The sequence below is a fragment of the Malaclemys terrapin genome, chromosome 10 (assembly GCF_027887155.1).
Source record: "Malaclemys terrapin pileata isolate rMalTer1 chromosome 10, rMalTer1.hap1, whole genome shotgun sequence".
NCBI classification, from domain to species: Eukaryota; Metazoa; Chordata; order Testudines; family Emydidae; genus Malaclemys; species Malaclemys terrapin.
This window is the reverse complement of record NC_071514.1, coordinates 38,502,074-38,524,174: the sequence shown is the minus strand read 5'-3', so window position 1 is coordinate 38,524,174 and position 22,101 is coordinate 38,502,074. Positions and strand designations below refer to the sequence as shown.

At 47.9% G+C, this 22,101-nt stretch overlaps 2 protein-coding genes across 2 annotated transcripts; both read left to right on the top strand.

The window, feature by feature from the left end:
• Positions 1–2,727: 2,727 nt before the first annotated feature.
• On the top strand, positions 2,728–9,365 carry LOC128844635 (zona pellucida sperm-binding protein 3-like). Its single transcript, XM_054042530.1, has 9 exons — positions 2,728–3,168; positions 5,291–5,409; positions 5,499–5,602; positions 5,683–5,860; positions 5,938–6,058; positions 6,181–6,272; positions 6,361–6,503; positions 6,669–6,794; positions 9,232–9,365. The coding sequence occupies exons 1-9, from the start codon at positions 2,728–2,730 to the stop codon at positions 9,363–9,365; spliced, it is 1,458 nt and encodes a 485-aa protein (XP_053898505.1).
• Positions 9,366–15,450: 6,085 nt separating this feature from the next.
• Positions 15,451–18,640, top strand: LOC128844634 (zona pellucida sperm-binding protein 3-like). Its single transcript, XM_054042529.1, has 9 exons — positions 15,451–15,891; positions 16,544–16,662; positions 16,748–16,851; positions 16,932–17,109; positions 17,187–17,307; positions 17,432–17,523; positions 17,604–17,746; positions 17,890–18,009; positions 18,533–18,640. The coding sequence occupies exons 1-9, from the start codon at positions 15,451–15,453 to the stop codon at positions 18,637–18,639; spliced, it is 1,425 nt and encodes a 474-aa protein (XP_053898504.1). The 3' UTR covers position 18,640.
• Positions 18,641–22,101: the final 3,461 nt, after the last annotated feature.

Genomic DNA, 22,101 nt, shown 5'->3' with positions numbered 1-22,101 from the left:
TCCCAAACCCCAGCGCTCGGCGCGGGACTGGCAGGCTGAGCCCCAGAAGAGCGGGGCCGGGCAGTTGGGGCATCCATCACACTGAGGAAATTTAAACTTAAATCCCTGAAAATATTCATTTTTAGGAGGGGGTTCACGAGATTTCACAGTTTAGTGAAAGGGGTTCGCGGGCTGTTAAAGTTTGGGAGCCACTGCTCTAGAGGTTAGAGTCGAGGCTGCAGACAAGAGAATCCACCATAGACATTTGGGGTGAGCATTTCCAATGCCAGTATGGATCAATGGATGACCCTGAGGTCTGTCATATTAATGGCCTGGATTTTATTCTGAGCTCTCCCAGAAGGAGCCTTGTGCAGCCTCAAAGTTACCTGATCTGTAAAATGGGGGAGAATGAGAGAGGTGTCCCCCCCAATGTAGGATAGGAAGCTCTAGTCAATTATCAGAGCTGAGTGATACACATCAATATTAACAGCCAGCAGTAGAAGAGGACTCTTGAATTTATGTCCTTGTGGGTCCCAGCCAAGTGCAACTTCCCCAAACTACAGGGCCTTCTGTCTATCTTCAGCTATCGACTGGCCTGGCACTCAGAGCTTCCAGCAAGCCCTGGACTGCTCTCCAGGGCCAGCAATAAAGTTGAATGGATGGGACAAGTTTAGGAACTTGCACTTTGGGGTTGGACACTCGCCCTTAGCAGGGGTATCCCAATGATCTCGGCTTCAGGTTGGACCCTTCCTCCCTCCCTATCTCTGTGCATATAAGAGTGCAGGCTGGGGAGTATCGTAAATTTTGATTTTCAGTAAGTGTTGGGGCACTAGGAGGTTCAGAAGACTAGAATAAAACTGATGTGCCAATTTTTATAAAGGGTAAATGGGATGACCTGGCTAATTATAGGACTGTCAGTAATTCTGGGCAAGCTAATGGAGCAGCTGATGTGGGACTCAATTAAAAAAGAATTAAAGGAGAGTAATGTAATTAATGCCAATCAACATGGCCTTATGGAAAATAGATCCTGTCAAACTAACTTGATATCTTTTTTGATGAGATTGCAAGTTTGGTTGAGAAAGGTAACAGTATTGACATAGTAGACTTGGACTTCTGTAAGGCATTTGACTTGGTACCACATGACATTTTGATTAAAAAACTAGAATGATCTAAAATGAGCACGTCACACATTCAATGGATTAAAAACTGGCTAACTAATAGGTCTCAAATATAACTGTAAACGGGGAATCGTCATTGAGCAGCGGCGTTTCCAGTGGGATCCCACAGGGATTGGTTCATGGCCCTATGCTATTTAACATTTTCATCAATGAGCTGGAGGAAAACATAAAATCATCACTGATAACTTTTGAAGATAATACAGAAACTGGGGAAGTGGTAAATAATGAAGACAGGCCACTGATACAGAGCAATATGGATCTCTTGGTAAACTGGGTGCAAGCAAACAATATGCATTTTAATATGTCTAAATGTAAATATATATATCTAGAAACAAAGAGTGTAGGCCATACTTACAGAATAGGGGACTCTATTCTGGGCATCAGTGACTCTGGAAAAGATTTGGGGGTGAGCTCCCAGTGTGACACTGCAGCCAAATGTGATCCTGAGATGTATAAACAGGGAAATCTCGAATTGGAGCACAGATTTCATTTTATCTCTATATTTGGCATTGGTACGACTGCTGCTGGAATCCTGTATCCAGTTCAAGGAGGATATTGATAAATTGGAGAGGGTTCAGAGAAGAGCCACGAGAAGGAGTAACAGATTAGAAAACACGCCTTATGGGGATAGTCTCAAAGAGCTCCATTTATTGTCTTAACAAAGAGAAGGTGAAGGGGTGACTTGATTACAGTGTATAAATATCTACCTGGGCAACAAATATTTAATAATGGGCTCTTCAACCTAGCAGACAAAGGTCTAACTCCATCCAATGGCTGGAGGTTGAAGCTAGACAAATTCAGACTGGAAATAAGGTGTAAATCTTTCACAGTGAGAGTAATTAACAATTGGATCAACTTACTATGGGGGGGGCAATGGGATTCTCCGTCACTGGCAATTTTTAAATCCAGATTGGATGTTTTTCTGAGAGATCAGCTCTAGGAATTATTTGGGGGAAGTTCTCTGGCCTGTGCTGATCAGGACATCAGACAAGATTTTATGTGTAGTTTCTTCTGGCCTTGGAATCTATGACTTTCGTGATAAGAATGTTCACATTTCAAAACAGGTCCTTTGGCAGAGCTGTATCTGGAGAAGATGCCTTTGGTCAAATGAACTCAACTTTGCATCACAATCTCCACCCCAGCCATTGACCCAGAAGCTGATCTGCCTGTGTATGTGGATTTCAGAGAGGATGCAAGCTTCAGCTTTAAACAGAACCCATGTTGCAAGTTTAACACAGGTGCAGCTATCACTGCCCCAGGATGGAAAGCCCCCTGGAATCCCTCATTTCCAAAGCAGACTGTACGGCTGGCACTTCCATCATATCACAATCTTTTAAACTTTAATTGAATAAAATATGGTAGGAATCTCCCAAAATACAACTGATGAACTGACCAACAGGTGGCACTAATTCCCATAGTTCTTCCCACTTCCCTGCTCCAGGGTGTGGGCAGTGGGTGTGATTGGGCTCCAGCTGTCTGCAGTCTAGGGGAGGGTGTTAATTACCTGGGGCAACTGTGAGCTGGCTTTAGGTGCAGGGTATAAAAGGCCCCAGAGCTACTGTTTCATTTCATGCTGGGTTTGCTGCAGGCAGGCAGGATGGGGTACAGAGGTGGCCTGGGCTTTGCTGTTCTGTGCTGGGCGGTCAGTGGGGTGACCTGTTATAATCCCTGGGATTTCTCTAGGAGAGACTCAGCCATCTGGAGACCCAACCTCAGGGTTGAGACCCCTCAAAGACAACCCCATGTACCTTCTCTTGCCCAGCCCTACCTCTGGGCTCGGGTTGATGCTTCCCAGCTCCGGGCTGTGTCCCCGCTGCAGCCTGTCACAGTGCAGTGTGAGGAGGCTCAGATGGTGATCACTGTGCACAGGGATCTGTTTGGGACGGGGCGACTGATCAAAGCTGCTGACCTGAGCCTTGGCCTGGCTGCCTGCCGGTACACGTCCCTTAATGCTGCAGAGAACACAGTGACTTTTACAGCTGGGCTCCATGAATGTGGCAGCACCTTGCAGGTAAGGCAGCTTCATACAAGCTAGAGCACCTGTGAGTAAGGTGAGCCTCATACCCTGTCCCATCTGTGCTTTGTTAGGTGGGATAAATGGGGCGTAAAGGCAATCTTGGGGTAAAAGCACCAAAGGGTGGGATTAACTCTGGTCCTCCTTTGTGGATGCTGCATCATAATCCCTAATGTCACCTGTCCCACAACAATCCTGAGCTGTGCTTTTAAAGCAGTGCCCAAAAATAGGGTGGGGAGGGATGCTTGGTAGCACAATGTGACTTCCCCTCTGGACACAGGCTATAAATTTTGCTTAGGCTGGAGTAGGCCTGGTCCTGTGAGACACCAGAAAACCCAAGCAAATGCACTGATAGGTTGTGATCCCTGGTGCCCCATAAGGAACAGGGGTAAGTGAATGACTCCTCCATGCCTGGCCAGGTCTGACTTGGAGAGCAGGAAACTGGCACATGTCACTCTATTAGCTTGAGGTTTCCTTGTCTAACACTTCACTCACAATAGTGACCTTCTAGAGGGATTGATCTAGTGTGTGTCTAAATTCAAAGAAGTTCTTACTTGGCATTGGCATCTTGAGGGGTCAAACAGCACTGAAGACACCGTAACTTGGCTTTTTAACTTGCATTAGCAGCTCAGCTAAAGTTTGTAGAGGAGCCTGGGGTTGAATCTGAGCTGCAACCTGGATTAAAATCAGATGTGCCAGGTCTTCTCTGCTATTTGAACCCCAGTAAGCTCACCCGAGTTAAGAACACTGCTTTTATTTGTAGTTTTAGCTGTACCTTTAGAGAAGTACATGGCGGTGTGGACAGGAGCACCTGGATCTCACCTAACTTTCTGCCACATCTCTGAGGCCCAGTGCTGTGGGAGGCTGTAGGCCAGTGTAGTATTGGCTAGGAAACCTAAGTCTCTGGGTCATCTCTTGAGGTACCACCATGTTGATCAGCTTTCCCTGTTTGCAATTGTCGTGGTCAAAGACACCCATGCATTGATTTTTAGTTTACAGACTCAAGCCTGAGGCCAGTTTATTGACATGCATACCAGTGCACTGGGGTGCAGTCCGAAGACTGACGCACCTAGGACCGCTTGCAGGCGGCTTTTATTTCATTAAACTGCAAGCAAAGGACAAACAATACGTCATGAGTTAAGAAATTGGGGTTGGGGTCAGTCCCCCCTTTCCTGGCACCTTCCTTATTTTCCAAGAATTGGGTGTCTTATTTGGGTATAGGGGCGCTTGGTGTTTTTTTCCCCCAGGGGTGGTATTTGGCACCAGTTTAGTGGTATTTTTCATCAGGGTACATATTTTCTGGGGTGTTATGGGTACAAGGGGGTTAACCTAGGACGTTCAAAGAGGATACATGATAGCTGGAATTACAGGAGAAATTGGCATTTGCAAAAGCAATTTCTTCATACAAGCAGTTGTTATATTTTATAAACTTGCGGTTATTAGGTTGCTGAGGCCTTTACCACTGTTACTTTCTCCCTCCTCTGGTCATGACCCTTGACCAAGTTTGGCAGGGAATTGTACAGCTTAGTCCTGTACTGAGCCTCTGTCAGAGGGTCTGAATTTGGGCCTTCAGTGTTACTCAGGTTATTAAAAGGAAGGCCCCCCAGTTCTATTTTCCCACACAATGCTAAGAGATGGTTGCAACCAACTGTTGGACCTTCCCCACCCCTCCCCCGAACATTTTCCCAATATGTGACTCTCTATGGGAGAGTCCCTATAACAATAGGCCAGGACAGCTGGATTAATCCTTGCCCAGGGAAAGATGGCTGACGGCATAAGGGAGTGCCCAGTAGGAGCTAGATTCTTGCTAACTTCTGAAGTGAATTCATCTTCACTGTAGGAGAAAAGATGATTACCTGTAGGAAAGACCGTGCTAGAAGCAGATGCTGCAATGACCAGAGATGTGTAGAACCAGGGCCTATGGTACCCATCCGTATTGACTTGGCCGGCATTCTATGGAATGAGCTCTAAAAACAATGTTTCTATTACCTTACAACCATGGTTGTACATGTATTGAAAGACCTTTCCATTAATAGGAAATGTCTCTCTAGGTCTTGCTGAACCTAGTGGTTTTGAATGTCTGTATGCTGCTAACCCTTCCATGTCTGATTCTTCCCAGATGACCTCAGACTCCCTAGTTTACAGCACAAGCCTGAACTATAACCCCACCCCTGCCAGCAACCCAGTGATCCTGAGAACCAATCCGGCTGTGATTCCCATTGAGTGTCACTATCCCAGGTGAGTGTCTGAAATACTTGGATCCCTCCCTCCCATTCAGTTCTTGTTGTTGGATCTGGCTCAGTGACTGAGGTTTGCTCTTCTCACAGGAAGGACAATGTGAGCAGTAAAGCCATCAAGCCAACGTGGGTTCCCTTCAGCTCTACCCTGTCTGCTGAGGAGAGGCTGGGTTTCTCCCTGCGCCTGATGAATGGTAGGTGGGTGGGAGGAGACTTCAGGGGAGCCCTGCCCTGCTTGCCGGTCTGTCCTGCTCACTGTGAGCTTGCCTTGCAGATGACTGGAGTGCTGAGAGACCCTCCAATGGATTCCAGCTGGGGGAGGTCATGCATATCCAAGCTGATGTCAGCACTGGGAACCATGTGGCTCTGAGGCTCTTTGTGGACAGCTGTGTGGCCACCCTGACCCCAGACAGGGACTCCTCTCCCCGCTATGCTGTCATTGACTTCAATGGGTAAGAGCTGGGAGCCCTTTCTAGTCTAAAACAAGACCGATCAGGGACTCTCACTGACCCTTGGTTCTTGTGTCTAGCTGCCTGGTGGATGGGAGATCAGATGACACCACCTCAGCCTTCATATCCCCCAGACCCAGGCAGGACACGCTGCAGTTCATGGTGGATGTGTTCAGGTTTGCAGGAGATGCTAGGAACTTGGTGAGCTCCATATTTCTGTTCCAAGTTGGTGTTTTTTTTCTCCCCCCGCTTCCCTCCCCAGGCTAAGCAGGTGTTGGTGTCCCCTGGGATGGTCCTAACCCCTCTTCCCACTTCCCCTCCAGATCTACATCACCTGCCATCTGAAAGTCACTGCAGCTGAGCAAGCCCCAGATCCCTTGAACAAGGCTTGTTCCTTCAACAAAGCAGGCAACATGTGAGTAGACTAGAACCCCACCAGGGGAGTGATAGGCAGCCTAGAACAAAATACTTCACTGTAGATGATTATTCCTGTTCTGTTGCAGCTGGTCTCCAGTGGAAGGCACTAGAGACGTCTGCAGGTGCTGTGAGACTGGGAACTGTGGGCTGGCTGGACAGTCTGGGAGAGTCAGACCTCTGGACAGATGGCCAGGGAGGCGCTTCCAGAGAGATGTGGCCTCCAGGCATGGTAGGATCTACATAATTGGAGTTAATAGGTGGCTATGTGGGTTGTTTAGGTTTTTCCCAATAAAAAGGGGGGTCTGCTAGCTGAGCTGAAGGTCCATGGGTTGTCTTTATCCACATTGTGAGAATGAAAAGCCATACAGATGTAACTTCTCTTCCCTCAATACAGGTGACTCCTTAGTGAGGGAAGCTGAGGCTGATGTTGTGGTAGGACCCCTATTCATCACTTATGCCTATCGGGGATCCAGGAATCTTGTGGAAGAACAAATGGAAGTAGGGAAGGCAGCATCTCCAGGTACCTAACTTGTACAGCAATAGTTTATGCACCTTCAGGGTATTGGGCCTGTTGTAAAAGGTGAAAACTCCCTCCAACCACAAGGCTCAGCCCTGCAACCCACCTCTTCAAGGGAACACCAAGTAAACAGCTTTGCCAGGACAAACCTATGGGCCTGCCAAACTAGTGGGGAGGACAGGAAAGGAGCTAACTAGAATCCAGGGGAGTTCTCCACCCTCCACTCCTGACTCCACCCCCAGCTGGGTTGAAGCACTAAATTGGTCAGGACCAATTTATAATCTGGGTGGCTTGTAGGAGACAGATATTTCCTGCTAAACTCCAGGAAGTTATGACCCCACATAACCAATACAGTGACCTTAACAGAGGGCTAGAATTAGAAGGGAACATGTTAATCCTATGACCCTATTGTAATTTTACAAGGTGGGAATCTGATCCATGTCTTGGATGTCAATACACAAATCCAAGGAGTATGGGGAATAAACAGAACTGGTGGCATAAGTACATAAACTAAACCATGATTTAATTGTCAGACTTGATGGGATAAATATCATGACTGGAACATAGCTATAGATGGATACAGCTCTTTCAGGAAGGACAGGATTAAAAAAAGGAGACATTGTCCATTCTTGATGTACATGTCTCCTAAGATCCAGAAGGTGATTAGGCAGAGACTTTAAACTGATCTGCCTCAAGATCATATCATGAGGCTGGGGGGGGGGGTCTATTGTAGACACCTAAATCAGAAAGAGGTGGATGAGGCATTTCTAGGACATATAGAAATATCAAAACATAAGACCTGGTGATAATGGGGGGGCGGGGACTATTCTAAAATGTATTGGACTACCCAAACAGCAAAACCTAATTCTCCCAACAAGTTCTTAGAATGTAGTGGGGGCAACTCTTCTGTTTCGAGAAGTAACTGGGGGAGAGCCATCTGAGACTTCATCCTGACCAACAGGGAGGCATTCGTAACCAATCAGAAGGTGGAAGGCAATTGGGGTGGAAGTGATCATGCAATGATCTTTTGCAAGCATAAGATGAGCAGTAACATCAAGACAATGGACTTCAAAAAAGCAGACTTTAATAGATGGGTAGGGAAAGGTCCCAAGGGAAGAAAACTTAAGGGGAAAAGTAATTCAGGTGAGCTAGCAATTTATCAAGGAGAAATATTACAAGCACAACTGCAAACTATCCCAATTTAAAGGAAAGATAGAGTAAGGCCAAGATGGCTCCATCAAGAGCTCTTCAATTACCTGAATTAAAAATGCTGAGTACAAAAGAATAGCACAAGCATGTAGGGACAAAATCAGACTGTCACAAAATGAGTTACACCTACCAAGGGACATAAAAGGCAATGAGCAATTCTGCAAATACACTAGGAGTAAGACTAAGGAAAGGACCTACCCTTTTCTTAGTGGGGTGGAGATCTAATAATGGATGACATCAAGAAGGCTGAGGTGTCTAGTGCCTATTTTGCTTCAGTCACCATTTAAAATGGGTAACAGTGACCAGATACTCAACACCACTATTAAGGTGGAAGGAACACAAGACAAAGTAGTTAAAGAACAGAAGAAAGAATTTAGATGTATTCCAGTTGGGAGTATATCATCCTAAGGAACTAGCTGAAGCAATCTCTGAACTCTGATCTCCTGAGAACACAGAGGATGAGTGAGGTCCCAGAGGACTAGAGAGGTGCAAATGTAGTACCTAGCTTTTAAAAAGGGGAACAGAAGGCCTGGGAAATCAGACCAGTCAGTCTCACTTTGTTACTTGGAAAGGTATCGAACAATCAGTTTGTAAGCACCTAGAAGACAATAGGGTTATAGGGAGTAGGCAGCACAAACGTATCAAGAACAAATCATGTCAAACCAATAACAGTCAAAAAAGGAAATTACTGGCCTAGTGGTGCCAGAGGTGGGGGAAGCAGACATGTTGGGAGTGGATACACTTTTTAGTAATCCTTTGACAGGTCCAGTGAGTCTTGTAAGTAAACTAAGGAAGTGCATGTAGATGAAACTGCTATAACTGGGTTCACAACTGGTTGAAAGATGGTACTCAGTAATTATCTATGGTCTGCTGTGAGGCTGAGGGTGTATTTAGGGGGTCAGTCCCTGGGTCTGGTACTAGTCAATATCATCATCATCATTCTCCCTTTAGCTGAGGGGTGAGTGTATTAAATTTGTGGCTGACACCTTGAAACTCCTCTCAGCTTGCACTCTGGAGGACAGGATAAGAATTCAAAATTGACTGGAGAACTCAAGATGAAGGTCAAAGAAGTGCTAAGCACAACACTTAAGAAGGAAAAATCAAATGCCTGACTACAAAAGAAGGAATAACTAATGCTTGCTTATGTATGATGCAAACACCCACCAATATTGACTTCACTAAAGCTGGAAAAACATCTAGTTCCCATTCTAACCACAGATCTTTCCTACAGGCATGGAAGAGACTCCTGGGCTGGTGTTTGGGCTGAGCTTGGTGGCTGCTGCTATTGGTTTGGCCTCCATGACTCTGACCATCTGCTTCATCTACAAAAACCACAGCCGTGCAATGGCTGGTGCTATCATGTGACTTGTACCTTGTCATATAAAATAAACCCATAAATGGACTTGAGTCTGGCCAGTACTGATTTCTTAATGGGTGGGTGATGCTGTCTATTCTGTGGGGGTAACTCAACCAGCTGGTCCTCTCATGAACTGAGACTGCAGTGCTTGTGAATAGTCAGTGGGGGTTGAGTGCAGTATTGGCCTCTCCTGGCAATGGAGTTGAAGGACATAAAGACACACCGTGTAGAGGTCAAGCATAGGAGTTTATTGCACACAGTGCTGATGGCGTGTCACCTTGCTTATTAGGCTCAGACACTGTCAATCAGTTGATTACAATAGAATGTTTTTATTTCCATGGATGGGGGAAAGTGATGGGGTAGGCAGTTCCATACCCCAGGATAGGTTTTGCAGCAAGACAAACAGCACATTAGCCAATGGTTAAAAGGTTACATAAGGTCTCTGCCCATGGTCTCAAGTTAGCACGTTAACATTTTAGCAAAGTATTAAATGTTAGTATAAAATGTATCAAATTCTGATTTGGGGTCCATAGGAATGGAGCAACTCCTTTGATTGTCCAACAGTACATTCCTAGGGGTTAAAGCAAAAAAACAGTGAAAGTACATGACAATACTGATGTCTTAAGGCAGGGCATTGGTCTCAGGGCATCCTTCCACCTCCCTTCCCAATCTTTATACGGATGTGTGCCAACTTTTCATAAACTCAAGGTTGGATCTGTGGTAAGAACATTCCCTACAGAAGAGACTGACACAATAGAAACAGGGATCCTTTGTCCAATCTGAAACATTGGATGAAACATAATTATTCAGTTATTGCTTCAACATCTGGCATTTCTACTGACCAAGCATATCTTAGCAAAGGCAATGTTATCTTGTTTACCCCAGCTTTCTCTTAGCTGATCACTATTAGCTAGGCCTCTGGTCTCTTGACCATACTCTGGACTTTGGGTCTAGAAAAGAGCTGGCACAATCTATATACCAGATTGTTATATAAAATGCACATGAATTTTAATCCTTCAGGAGTTGAGCTGTTGGCAGTGTGAAATGTTGGAGGTGCTGTTCTGAGCTTCTTGGAATCTAACACCTGCCACCTGTAGCCAAAACCAGTCTCCCAGTCATGACTCCCTCAGCACTGGCCTGTTTGCAGAAGGCTGAGTCACCAGTGGCAACAGCCAGAGTGCTGAGAACCGATCTAACATCATGCCTATCCTAGATATCAAGATGTAAATTCCATCTTGAGGGGAGATACCCATGCTAAAAATAGTGTGGCTATGGGATGGGAGGGGCTCACTGCCTCACTATGTAACAAGGTATCACTGTGGGTAACTAGCACCTCACACTACCCCACTAAACAATTTTATTTTGAAGTTGGCAAGATCAGACTAGTGCAGATAAACCTCCACCAGCTAGAATTTACACCTTGTAAAGTCTAGTGTAGCATGGAGGCTATTGCTAATGAGAAAAGCTACCAATGGACCAAACTCATCCCTGCTGTAACTACAGTGGCCAGGCATTAGTCATAATCCTGGCCCTGGGGTGGTTCAGTAGGGCTTGCCTTGTTTATACAGTGTCCTAGCAAACATCACTTAAACAACCTCCTGCACTCTATCTGGATTGATCAGAAAACTCTGCTGCTTGACATCCCTTACATTGTGGGGAAGGGACTCTGCAGCTGTGCTCTGATGACCTCTGTAGGTTGGAAAGTCATGTTACAGTGAAAACTGCCAATGCAGGGGACAGAGCTGGCCCTAAGTGGGTGCATAGAGAGCAGGAGTACTGATGGCACCAGTAATGTTGGGGTGAAGGATACCAGCAGCTATGAGGTGTGTTCCTATTGGGGAGATGTGGAATAGGAAATAAGCCTGTGTGCCTCCTAAACCTCTTCATAGAGCTGTGCTGCTGTGGGGAACACTATGGCCTTGTCTACATCGAACAGTTTTGTTGACAAAAAATCAGCTTTTGCAGACTTGTTCTTCCTGTCAATGTAACTCCCCTGCAATGGCAACATAATAAACCACCTCGATGAGTGGTATAGTGCTTCTGTCAGTGTAGTTAGGGTGATGGAGTGACAGTGTAGATACTGTTCCTTGCATCAGCTGACTGTCATTCTTGTCAATTTCCTGGCTCCACTGAAGTCATGCAATTAACAAGAAAGCCAGTTTCCCCAGCCTGGCTGCTGCCAGGTCTCCACTCCAAGCCAGGCTGCCATCCTGGCTTTGGCTGCTACCTGGGCTCCCCACTGGGAGCCCTACAGCCCCCCAGAGTCCCTGTTAGGAGCATGGCAGCCAGCTCAACTCCAAGTGTGGAACTCTCTTCAAGAAGCCCCAGGCAGCCACCTTCCCCTGGCTGGGAGCACAGAGGTGAGAAGCCCTGGCTCTGTCCCCCAGGTGGGCCCCTCTCCAGTTGGTAAAAATGATCCTGGTGAGGACATGTACCACCAACAGGAGGAGGATAACGTGAACAGCAGCCACAGTGGTAATTTAATGCAGTGGCTGTAAGTTGACCTAACATAGGTCCACTTAAGCTGTCTACACTACAATCTTAAGTTAATGAAGCAGCAAATGTTGTGGTGTGTGCAAAGGGTGGAGTTCTTCCATAAACTAGGGCAATTGAGAAGACTGATTTGGCCCAAGAGGGGGAAGAGATAGCGGACACAAATCATGTAATCTGCCAGGCAAAGGCATAACTAGATCCAAGGGCTGGGAGGGGAACTAACCAAATTCACACTGGGCAGACGCACTGTCTCTTACTGGGGGGAGTGATGAATCATTGGTAAAGCTGAGCAAGGGCTGCTGTCATGTGGGGTCCTTACATCAAGATTAACACCACTGCCTTTGGCCTGGAGCTGATGAGGCTTTCACTACACAAGGCTATTGCCCTTAGGCTACGTCCTCACTATGGGGGGGGGGGAGAGGTTGATTTAAGATACGCAAATTCAGCTACGCGAATAGCGTAGCTGAGTTCGATGTATCCGAGGCGACTTACCCCGCTCTGAGGACGGTGGCAAATTGACCTCCGCGGCTCCCCCATCGACAGCACTTATTCCTACCTCCGCTGGTGGAGTACAAGTGTCGATTTGGGGATTGATTGTCACGTCCCAATGAGACGGGATAATTCGATCCCCGAGAGATTGAGTTCTACCCGCCGATTCAGGCGGGTAGTGAAGACATAGCCTGAGTCTCAAGAGGCTGCCAAGTGTCTAGTCTACACTGGCAGTGCTTTAATGGCAGAGCTCTCCCAGTGCTCCAAATCACCTGCACAAGGGGTGAAGCTACCAGTGCTGGTGCATGGTCTACACTGGTGCTTTACAGCACTGAAGCTCCAGTGAACTTAAAACTGGAGGTGTTTTTTATGCTGTTCCCTATTGCCATGCTACCAGGGTATCTCACTAACATGAGGGAAGATATCCTGACATACACAGGCACCAACTTTCCAAGGTGCTGGGGGATACTTGATGCCATTCTACCCCTTCCCCCAAGGCCCCATACCCACCCCTGCTTCACACCCGCCCTGCCTCTTCCTGCCCAGTTCCACCCCTTTCCCTGAGCATGCTGCATTCTCACTCCTCCCTCCTGCATGCTGCAGAACAGCTGTTCATCGGAGGTGTTGGGTGGGAGGCAGAGGCACTGATCCATGGGGTGTGCTGGTGGGCAGGAGGCACTAAGTGCTTAGCCCCCACCATTATTTTCCTGTGGGTGTTCTAGCCCCAGAGCACCCACAGAGTCAGTGCCTCTGCTGACACAAGATGGGGGGAAGAAATTTTTATCCCTAGCTTACAGCTGTGGAAACTGAGGCATAGAGAGGCTGTGACGTTGTTGTGGTCACCCAAGAATATGGTGGCAGAACCAGGAATTTAACCATCAGCTGGTGAGTCCAAAGCCAGTGCTTCAACCACAAGAACACCCAACTACCCTGCTGAAGGTCATGAGCAGGGTTCTGTGCACACACTGCCCTCAAAAGAGCAGATCTGGCTCTATCCCCTGACCATATTCCTGACAGCCCCTCTGTTCTCCCAGCCTTCCCACACCCGGTGCTGCCGAGATACTGACTGCTCAGGTTTCAGAGTAGCAGCCGTGTTAGTCTGTATCTGCAAAAAGACCAGGAGTATTTGTGGCACCTTAGAGACTAACAAATTTATTTGAGCATAAGCTTTTGTGGGCTACAGCCCACTGCTCAGCTGCCTCCAGGACAACTTTAACCTTCTCACCATTCCTTATGCTTTCAACACAGCCCTATGTTCCACTCTAGACAGCTCCCAGCCCCTGACATCCCTCCACTCTGCCTCCTAAACATGACTGCATTTATCTACCCAAAACTGAAGTTAAGGAGGGGGTGTGTAATCATCCCCATCTCACACAGAGGAACTAAGGCATGGTGACAAAGGGCCAAAATTAGTGGCCACTTACCTAAAGTCCCATGTAAGTGATTTTGGAGAAAAAAAAAGAAGCAAAATTTGGTTTTAAAGAGAAATTTAGCTGTGGCCTTCATGAAACTGGCCACAGCGAAATTCCATCATGTGGAACCATAAAATGCCCAACCGTGATCGGCATCCACTTTAATGCAAGCCCTTTAGAACCAGCCCATGGCCCTCTGCCCAATCAGCTAATCCACTGTGTAAGTGGACTGTTCAATGGTTTGTTAGACAGCAGTAGATTCAGGCTGCCTGGTTCTGTGCCTGTGTTGGGAATGGAAGTGTTTTCTAGTGGTTAGAGCTGTGGCTACTGACAGAACAACCAAGCACATGCTTCAGATGTTTGCTTCAACAAACAGCCTGGCTCAGTGGATGACACTCATGTCTGCCATATTAATGACCTAGATTTTAATGTGACCTTTCCCAAGAGGACCATTGTGCAGCCTCTTGGTGACCTTACCTGTAAAATAGGGGAGAATGAGACCTGTCTCCCCTAGTGCATGCAGAGGAAGCTACAGTCAAGTATAAATACACATAAATATGAACAGCCATCACTGGAAGCAACAACTCTTGAATTTACAGTCTCCTGGGCCCAGTTCTTCCAAGGTATTTAGGCTCCTAACTTCCATTGAGCCTAACTACCTTTGAGGAGTTGGGTCATGGTTCCCAGCCCTGTGCACTGTCCCCTGGTTGAAAGAGGAGTCCTGGGTTTATCTGTGTATACGGGCACAGCCTGCGGGGCTCACAGAAAACCCCTGGGCCCTTCCGCAGAACCAGAAACAAAACAGAATGATTTTGGATAGGCTAAGTTTTGGAACTTGTTCTTCGGACTGGACATTAGCCCTCAGCAGGGGTAGCCCAACAATCTCCATTTCACATGGATCCCACCCCAATCATTTCCTAGCAGTGCAAAAATATCATGATAAGGCTGTTCAAACAGGATACTCAACATTTAAAACCAGGCCACTTGGCAGAGCTGTAGCTGGAAAACCCTTTGGTCAAATGAACTCAAGTTTGCATCCCAAAATGCATCTCAGCCACTGAACTAGAATGCCAGTTTGGGAGCTGATCTGACTATCTAGGCCAAGTTCAGATCCTATTGGGATCCAGGAAGCCTGCCCACTACTAAACGACCTCCTTCCAGCCTGAGGGGGGGATCCACAGGACCTGGAAGCCAAATGATTCCAGGGGACAACTAATGAGATAACAGGGATAGGAGTGAGGTGAAAAGGTCAAAAGAAGGGAACCAGACGGGACGCTGGGCAGATAACCCAACCAAGTTCAGATAAGAGGCAAAATTCAGAAACCAGGAATTTAAACAGAGATTGTGTTACAAACTTAACCATGATGCAGCAATCACTGCTCCATGGTAAAAATCCCCTTTGGCATTGAGCATCAGCACTGCAGACTCTGCACAGCCGATATTTCACATCCACATCAAAATGTTTCAGCCTTTAATTGAATGAAACATCACAAGAATCGCCTAGAATACAACTGATGAACTGACCAACAGGTGGGGCTGATTCCCATTGGTCCTCCCATTTCCTTGCTTCAGTGATGGGTCGTGGATGTGATTGAGCTCCAGCTGCCTGCAGGCTAGGGGAGGGTGATAATTACCTGGGGCAGCTGTGAGCTGGCTTTAGCTGCAGGGTATAAAGGGCCCAGAGCAGCAATTTTTCTCCATGCTAGGTTTGCTGCAGGCAGGCAGGATGGGATATAGAAGCAGCCTGGGCTTTGCTCTCCTGTGCTGGGTGGTCAGTGGGGTGACTGGTTACAATCCCTGGGATTTCTCTAGGAGAGACTCAGCCATCTGGAGACCATCCCCCAGGGCTGAGCCCCCTCGCAGAAATGCCCATGTGCCCTCTTTTGCCCAGCCCTACCCCTGGGCTTGGGTTGATGCTTCCCAGTCCAGGGCTGTGTCCCTGCTGCAGCCTGTCACGGTGCAGTGTGAGGAGGCTCAGCTGGTGATCACTGTGCACAGGGATCTGTTTGGGACGGGGCGACTGATCAAAGCTGCTGACCTGAGCCTTGGCCCAACTGCCTGCCAGTACACGTCCCTTAATGCTGCAGAGAACACAGTGACCTTTGAAGCTGGGCTCCATGAATGTGGCAGCACCTTGCAGGTAAGGCAGCTTCATATAAGCCAGGAGCTTCCTATTTGTGTGGATTAAAAAGGGTAACAGTACTGTGCAGGGCCTTGGCTCAGTTACTGACCAACTGGCTATTTCTCTTTTTGGGGGGAGGGGGAGGTGTCTCTTTCTTAGTCTTCAGTCTCCTTATAGTTGAGAATTATTTCATGTGTTCCAAAAGCAGGCTTAAGAGCATGCATGGGGAGGGAGCTGTGGTGGTGTTGTCAGATTTCACCACTGGACACTTGTGCCTAGTCCAAGCCTGGGAATTTTACTGCCAGTAAAGCAGAGTTTGGCACCCTGAATTCTCTGAGGTCTGCAGAGACGGTAGACAGGAAGGGGGCAGCTGAATGTGTTTCTGTACTCTGGTAGCTCAATTTGAGTAGTGGTGTGAGTATGTTGTACTTGGGGGTTACTCTGGTTTCCTCTGTGCCTATTCTAAGGCAAGTGCCACAGTCAGAGTCATGCAAAAGAGGTCACTGGTAGCTCCAGTATTCTGATGGCTGCTCCAGCAGAATGAGTGCAGGAACCACTTATTGAAAGACATGCCCACTTCCTGTGGACTAGAGAACTGTCTTCAGCTGAGAGCTGTTAAGCTCAATATTAACTACTTCCCCTTAATCTGTCCAATGTCCCCTCTTTCCAGATGACCCCAGACTCCCTAGTTTACAGCACAAGCCTGAACTATAACCCCACCCCTGCCAGCAACCCAGTGATCCTAAGAACCAATCCCGTTGTGATTCCCATTGAGTGTCACTACCCCAGGTGAGTGACTGAGATGCTCCCCTCCCTCCCATTCAGACCCTGTTGTGGGATCTGGCTCAGTGACTGAGGTTTGCTCCTCTCACAGGAAGGACAATGTGAGCAGCAAAGCCATCAAGCCAACATGGGTTCCCTTCCACTCCACCCTGTCTGCTGAGGAGAGGCTGGGTTTCTCCCTGCGCCTGATGAATGGTAGGTGGGTGGGAGGAGACCTCAGGGGAGCCCCACCCTGCTTGCCGGTCTGTCCTGCTCACTGTGAGCTTGTCTTCCAGATGACTGGAGTGCTGAGAGACCCTCCAATGGATTCCAGCTGGGGGAGGTCATTCATATCCAAGCTGATGTCAGCACTGGGAACCATGTGGCTCTGAGGCTCTTTGTGGACAGCTGTGTGGCCACCCTGACCCCAGACAGGGACTCCTCTCCCCGCTATGCTGTCATTGACTTCAATGGGTAAGAGCTGGGAGCCCTTTCTAGTCTAAAACAAGACTGATCAGGGACTCTCACTGACCCTTGGTTCTTGTGTCTAGATGCCTGGTGGATGGGAGATCAGATGACACCACCTCAGCCTTCATATCCCCCAGGCCCAGGCAGGACACACTGCAGTTCATGGTGGATGTGTTCAGGTTTGCAGGAGATGCTAGGAACTTGGTAAGCTCCATATTTCTGCTCCAAGTCGGTTTTCCCCCTCCTTTTTCCCCTCCCCCCCCCCCAGCTAAGTAGGTGTTGGTGTCCCCTGGGATGGTCCTAACCCCTCTTCCCACTTCCCCTCCAGATCTACATCACCTGCCATCTGAAAGTCACTGCAGCACAGCAAGCCCCAGATCCCTTGAACAAGGCTTGTTCCTTCAACAAAGCAGGCAACATGTGAGTAGACTAGAACCCCACGAGGGGAGTGATGGGCAGCCTAGAACAGAACACTGTAGATTGTTCCTGTTCTGTTGCAGCTGGTCTCCAGTGGAAGGCACCAGAGACATCTGCAGGTGCTGTGAGACTGGGAACTGTGGGCTGGCTGGACAGTCTGGGAGAGTCAGGCCTCTGGACAGATGGCCAGGGAGGCGCTTCCAGAGAGATGTGGCCTCCAGGCATGGTAGGTTCTGTCCCACTTCACCTGGGAAGATGTCTGGCTTACTCCAACAGACTGTTCCTAGGGTATCTTCCATCCAAAATAGGATGGATGAGACTAACCTGACATGTATTGGTTCTCTAGTAGTGCTTCTCTCACCAATACAGGTGACCCATTGGTGAGGGAAGCTGATGTTGTGGTAGGACCCCTAGTCATCTTTGATGCTTATCGAGGATCCAGGGATGTCTCAACTGATCAAATGGAAGCAGAGAAGGCCGCCTCAGAGGGTAACTAGTTCTAGTGACCAAGTCACATGGTGCCTCTATTGTAACTTATTAATCTACATTAGGTTGGCTTGGAAAAGCTGATCTAAAGGATGGAAGAAATGGGTCTTGCAAAGTCAGCTGTAAGAATCCGAGAGTGAGTGTAATGAGTCAACAAGACTCAAGGAGGGCTCCTCATTGAAATGGTCCAACCAGAGCCAGCCAAACATAGGACTGTCACCCATTGCAGCCTGGGCTTATCTGCTGGGACACCAGTTGTGGCCTGAGACCTGCAACCTATTATCTAGTGGGATTTATAAACAGGTGCTGATCTCCTACTCTAGCCACTTCTAGTAAACATTACCTGGTTGGTATGGCTAAAAACCACTTCAAAAAACAAAACCCTTCAATATAGCTCAAATAAAATCCCCCACTTTATTAACTGTGCCTGTCACTAACATATCCAGCAAGTCCATGGTGGATTTTTGGAGGGGTAGTTGGAAAAGCAATTACTTGCAGTTTTAATAATGTGTTCTTCCTCTTGTAGGATTCTCTTCTACAGCTGGGCTGATCTCCGTCGCAGCTGCCATTGCACTGGCCTTCATTACTCTGGGGATACTTGTATACAGAAGATGCAGCCGTTCTAGTGCCTGAGCAGTCATCTGCCTTGTACCTTCTGTCTAATGTAAATAAATTCGTAAATTGAGTCTGGTCCATGACTTATTCTTAATGGGCAAGGGAGATGCCTTCCCTTCTGTAGGGAAGGAAATGGTATGGTTGGTGCATCAACCACATCATGGACACACCAATGGGCTCCACAAGGAGAGATCATGTGAGGGTGAAGCAAGCAGAGTTTCCTGCCTTCAGGTTCCAAGAGTCTAATGGCTAGTATCTATCATAGGCAAATAGCAGGGGACTTCCCTCCTTCTGAATTGTCCAGATGGAATCATTACAGGGCTCTAGCAGTAGATAGAACACACATTTTGCCCAGCCACTGTGTACTCTGAGTGAAACCGACTCCATGACTGGCTTTAGGTGATGCTCTAGGACAGTAGTTCTCAAACTTCATTGTACCACAACCTCCTTCTGATGACAATTACTGTCCCAGCCCAGGGGGTCAAACCTTAAGGCTTCAGCCCTGGGGATAGGGGGGACTGAAGCACTTTGCCTTTGGCCCTGAGCAGTAGGGCTCAGACTGTGGCTTCAGCCCCAGTCAGTCTACCACAGTTCTAGCAACCCCATTAAAATGAGTTTTGAGTCGGGGGCTGGGGATCACTGGGTGGGCAGAGCAAGCCCCCGACCCTGCTCCCAGGCAAGCGCTCAAGGCCTGGATTAAAAGGTCTGATGGTCTGGATGTGGCCTGCAGGCCTTTGTTTGGAAGATTTTCTTAGACTGGGGTAGACAGTTTCTGCTCGTGCTCTGGGCCATGACCTGCAGATCAGTGAGGCCTGCTCCAAATTGATCATGCAGCTGGGGTGACTCTGCTCAAACTGAAGTCTAAAAGGCTCTACTATCTTGATCTCTCTACCACTGTAGAGAACACAGCCCACCCTGCTATGTGACAGGACATCATTTGTTCAAATAACCTTTTCCTATAACTGCCTAGGGAGCAGATCTCGTCCAGGGCTGCACACACAAGACGTGCTATCAGCAAGCCCAGGGAGGGCATAGGGGAGTAGCATGGTGTATGTTCCCAGAACTAGTTCTCTGCAGCAGTGGTTATTCAGCCTCTCTGCCATATGATGCTGTAGTGGGGCGCTGAAGCTGGTGGGCAAGATAGTGGAGAAGGAGCAGCCCCTCTTTCCTCAACCAAATGTAGCACTCTCAGAGCAATGGCCTTTGTAGGCTTGCTGTGCACCTAGACTTGGAAAGGACTCTGAGCTATAAAGGTAGTGATGGGGGCTGATTAATGTCAGCACCTTGCACCCAGTATAAAAATGCCCCTAACAGCACCCCTGGGTGGTAGGGGAGTGCTGACTGCCTTTCACACAAGTGGGGAAAAGACTAACATGCAGGATGATTACATGAGATTGCCCAGGATGGCTTTGGCACAGTGTGGAACTTAACCTTGGTCTCTTGCATGCCAAGGTGGTGTCTCAACTATCAGACCACTTCTCTCAATGCTTTTCAGCCCATATTCCCATGGCCCCTCTGTTCTTGTCCCCTCTCTGACTAGCCGAGATCCAGCCCCCATGCCGTAGGTACTTTTCCCCTGTCTCTGGCACAATTCCAGCCTTTCCACCAAAATCTGGGTCCTCTAGCTGGGAAGCTCCAAGGCCCTGACATCCCTCAAATCCACCTTCTTTCTCTGCACTCAACTTGTTTCTCTCCCTCCCAAATGATGTTGGCTGTATCTAGACAAACAGCAGGAATCATTACTGTCCTCATTTCATGGAGGAGACTCTGAGGTTCAGTGCGGCTAAGTCAAAATTAGTGACCAGTTACAAACCCAGGAAGGGTAACCAACCACATTACCTCCATGCATTCATTTCAGACGGCAGCATGGCTGTGACTGAGGTCATCTGGAGTGACCTGGGTTTTATTCCTAGCTTTCCCAGGAGGAGCATGATGTAACCTCTCAGGTAGCTTAGCTCTAAGATGCTGGAGCATGACAGCTGCCTTGCACTAGTATAGGGCTGTGAAGCCTTGATCGGTTATTAGCGCTGTAGGTACAAATACATATTAAGAGCCAGCAGTGGAACGGAACAGTTGCATGCCATCCCATGGGCTCCCCACAGGTATGGTGTTGAGAACAGGTGTCTGTCTATCTCTGGGCACACTCATTCTATGCAGGGCGTGCAGCAGTCCCATTGGTTGCTCCATCAAACCAGAAATAAACCTGAATAACTTCATATGGACTAGCTTTTGGAGCTTGCCCTTGATGCAGGCAACTAGATTACTGCAGGGGTACTCATGACCCAAGAACCTCATGATGCCAACTGGCAGAGGGCACTGGGAGACACAGGGGCACAGGGACCCCCTGGGTTCACCAAGAGAATGTCATGTAAGTTCTCTAATGAAACCCCGGGTTACACTGGTCATCATAACCATTGTGAGATGTAGGTATGGGACATATGCAAGGAGCACTGAAAATTAGGCTCTGTGGGCCATGTAGATAAAGCAGGCCTCTCAAAGGTAGTGGGTCTTGAGACAAAGTCCTGCAGACAGGTGTGGTGGGCGATGCTAATCTCCATGATGACCATTGTGTATTATATGCCATACAACATCTAAGTCAAATGCTAATGAGGAGCTGGCAGAGACTTCAGAAAGAAACTAACAGGAAGAAGTCAACATTGGAGGGGGAACCCTAGCTAGAGGCAAACATCAAAGGTGCATTCTGGTATATTTGAAGGGCAAAAAGACACCTTGACATCAAGTGCCTAGGAAGTAAACTGACAGAGAGTTGGCATCATGAAAAAGGGGTCACAGCCACGCTTGGCTGAAAATGCTGGAGGGAACTTGGATGACAACACTTTTCTAGACTGGAGAATAAATCTCCTTTTGCTTTAGAATTGAGCTGAAGTGCTGTGTGTGATACAAGAGCAGTGAGCTAAGGCCAAACTGGTAAACAAGGGTGCGCTGTTCCTTTGGGTATCAGTGGGTATCCAGTGATTGGGGCAGAACCCCACAGCGGGACACTTTGAAGGGACTTGAAGCCCGGGGTGCATTGCTTGTCAACCTGCAAGGCAAAAGACAGGGCTGGGCTAGCCCAGAGAAGAATGCTGTAGGGGCTGAGGGGCTGGTTGCATTGGGGAGCTAACACAGGCAAGGCTCTCTCATACTGGAGACAGGTGGCAACTAGGGTGATGCACAGCTCTGGGTGCCCTGAGAAGTGTGTAAGTCCCTGTCCCAGTCCCAGGAATCTCAGTTTCACATGGATTCTCCCCCCAGGACAGGCCCTCTCTTGGCTTTGAAAAACAAACCTCATGGATTGCTCTGGGCTTAGGTGGGAGATAGGTGTCTAGACTCCTAGAGGGAGGCAGCTGTGCACATGCCCAGAGGCTGAAACATGGGCACCTAAGGAACTTTATACTGTAAAAACTTGGATGCTACTGAGTGAATTTAGGCACCTATGGAGTTAGATATACCTATCTCATAGAACTGGAAGGGACCCTG

Excerpts from the sequence above, each read along its gene's own strand:
- LOC128844634 (XM_054042529.1), top strand. The coding sequence starts at position 15,451 with ATGCTAGGTTTGCTGCAGGCAGGCAGGATGGGATATAGAAGCAGCCTG. Across the intron at positions 15,892-16,543 it reads AATGTGGCAGCACCTTGCAG|ATGACCCCAGACTCCCTAGT; the intron begins GTAAGGCAGCTT and ends CCCTCTTTCCAG. Across the intron at positions 17,524-17,603 it reads TTCAACAAAGCAGGCAACAT|CTGGTCTCCAGTGGAAGGCA; the intron begins GTGAGTAGACTA and ends GTTCTGTTGCAG.
- LOC128844635 (XM_054042530.1), top strand. The coding sequence starts at position 2,728 with ATGCTGGGTTTGCTGCAGGCAGGCAGGATGGGGTACAGAGGTGGCCTG. Across the intron at positions 5,410-5,498 it reads ATTGAGTGTCACTATCCCAG|GAAGGACAATGTGAGCAGTA; the intron begins GTGAGTGTCTGA and ends CTCTTCTCACAG. Across the intron at positions 6,504-6,668 it reads AGATGTGGCCTCCAGGCATG|GTGACTCCTTAGTGAGGGAA; the intron begins GTAGGATCTACA and ends CCCTCAATACAG.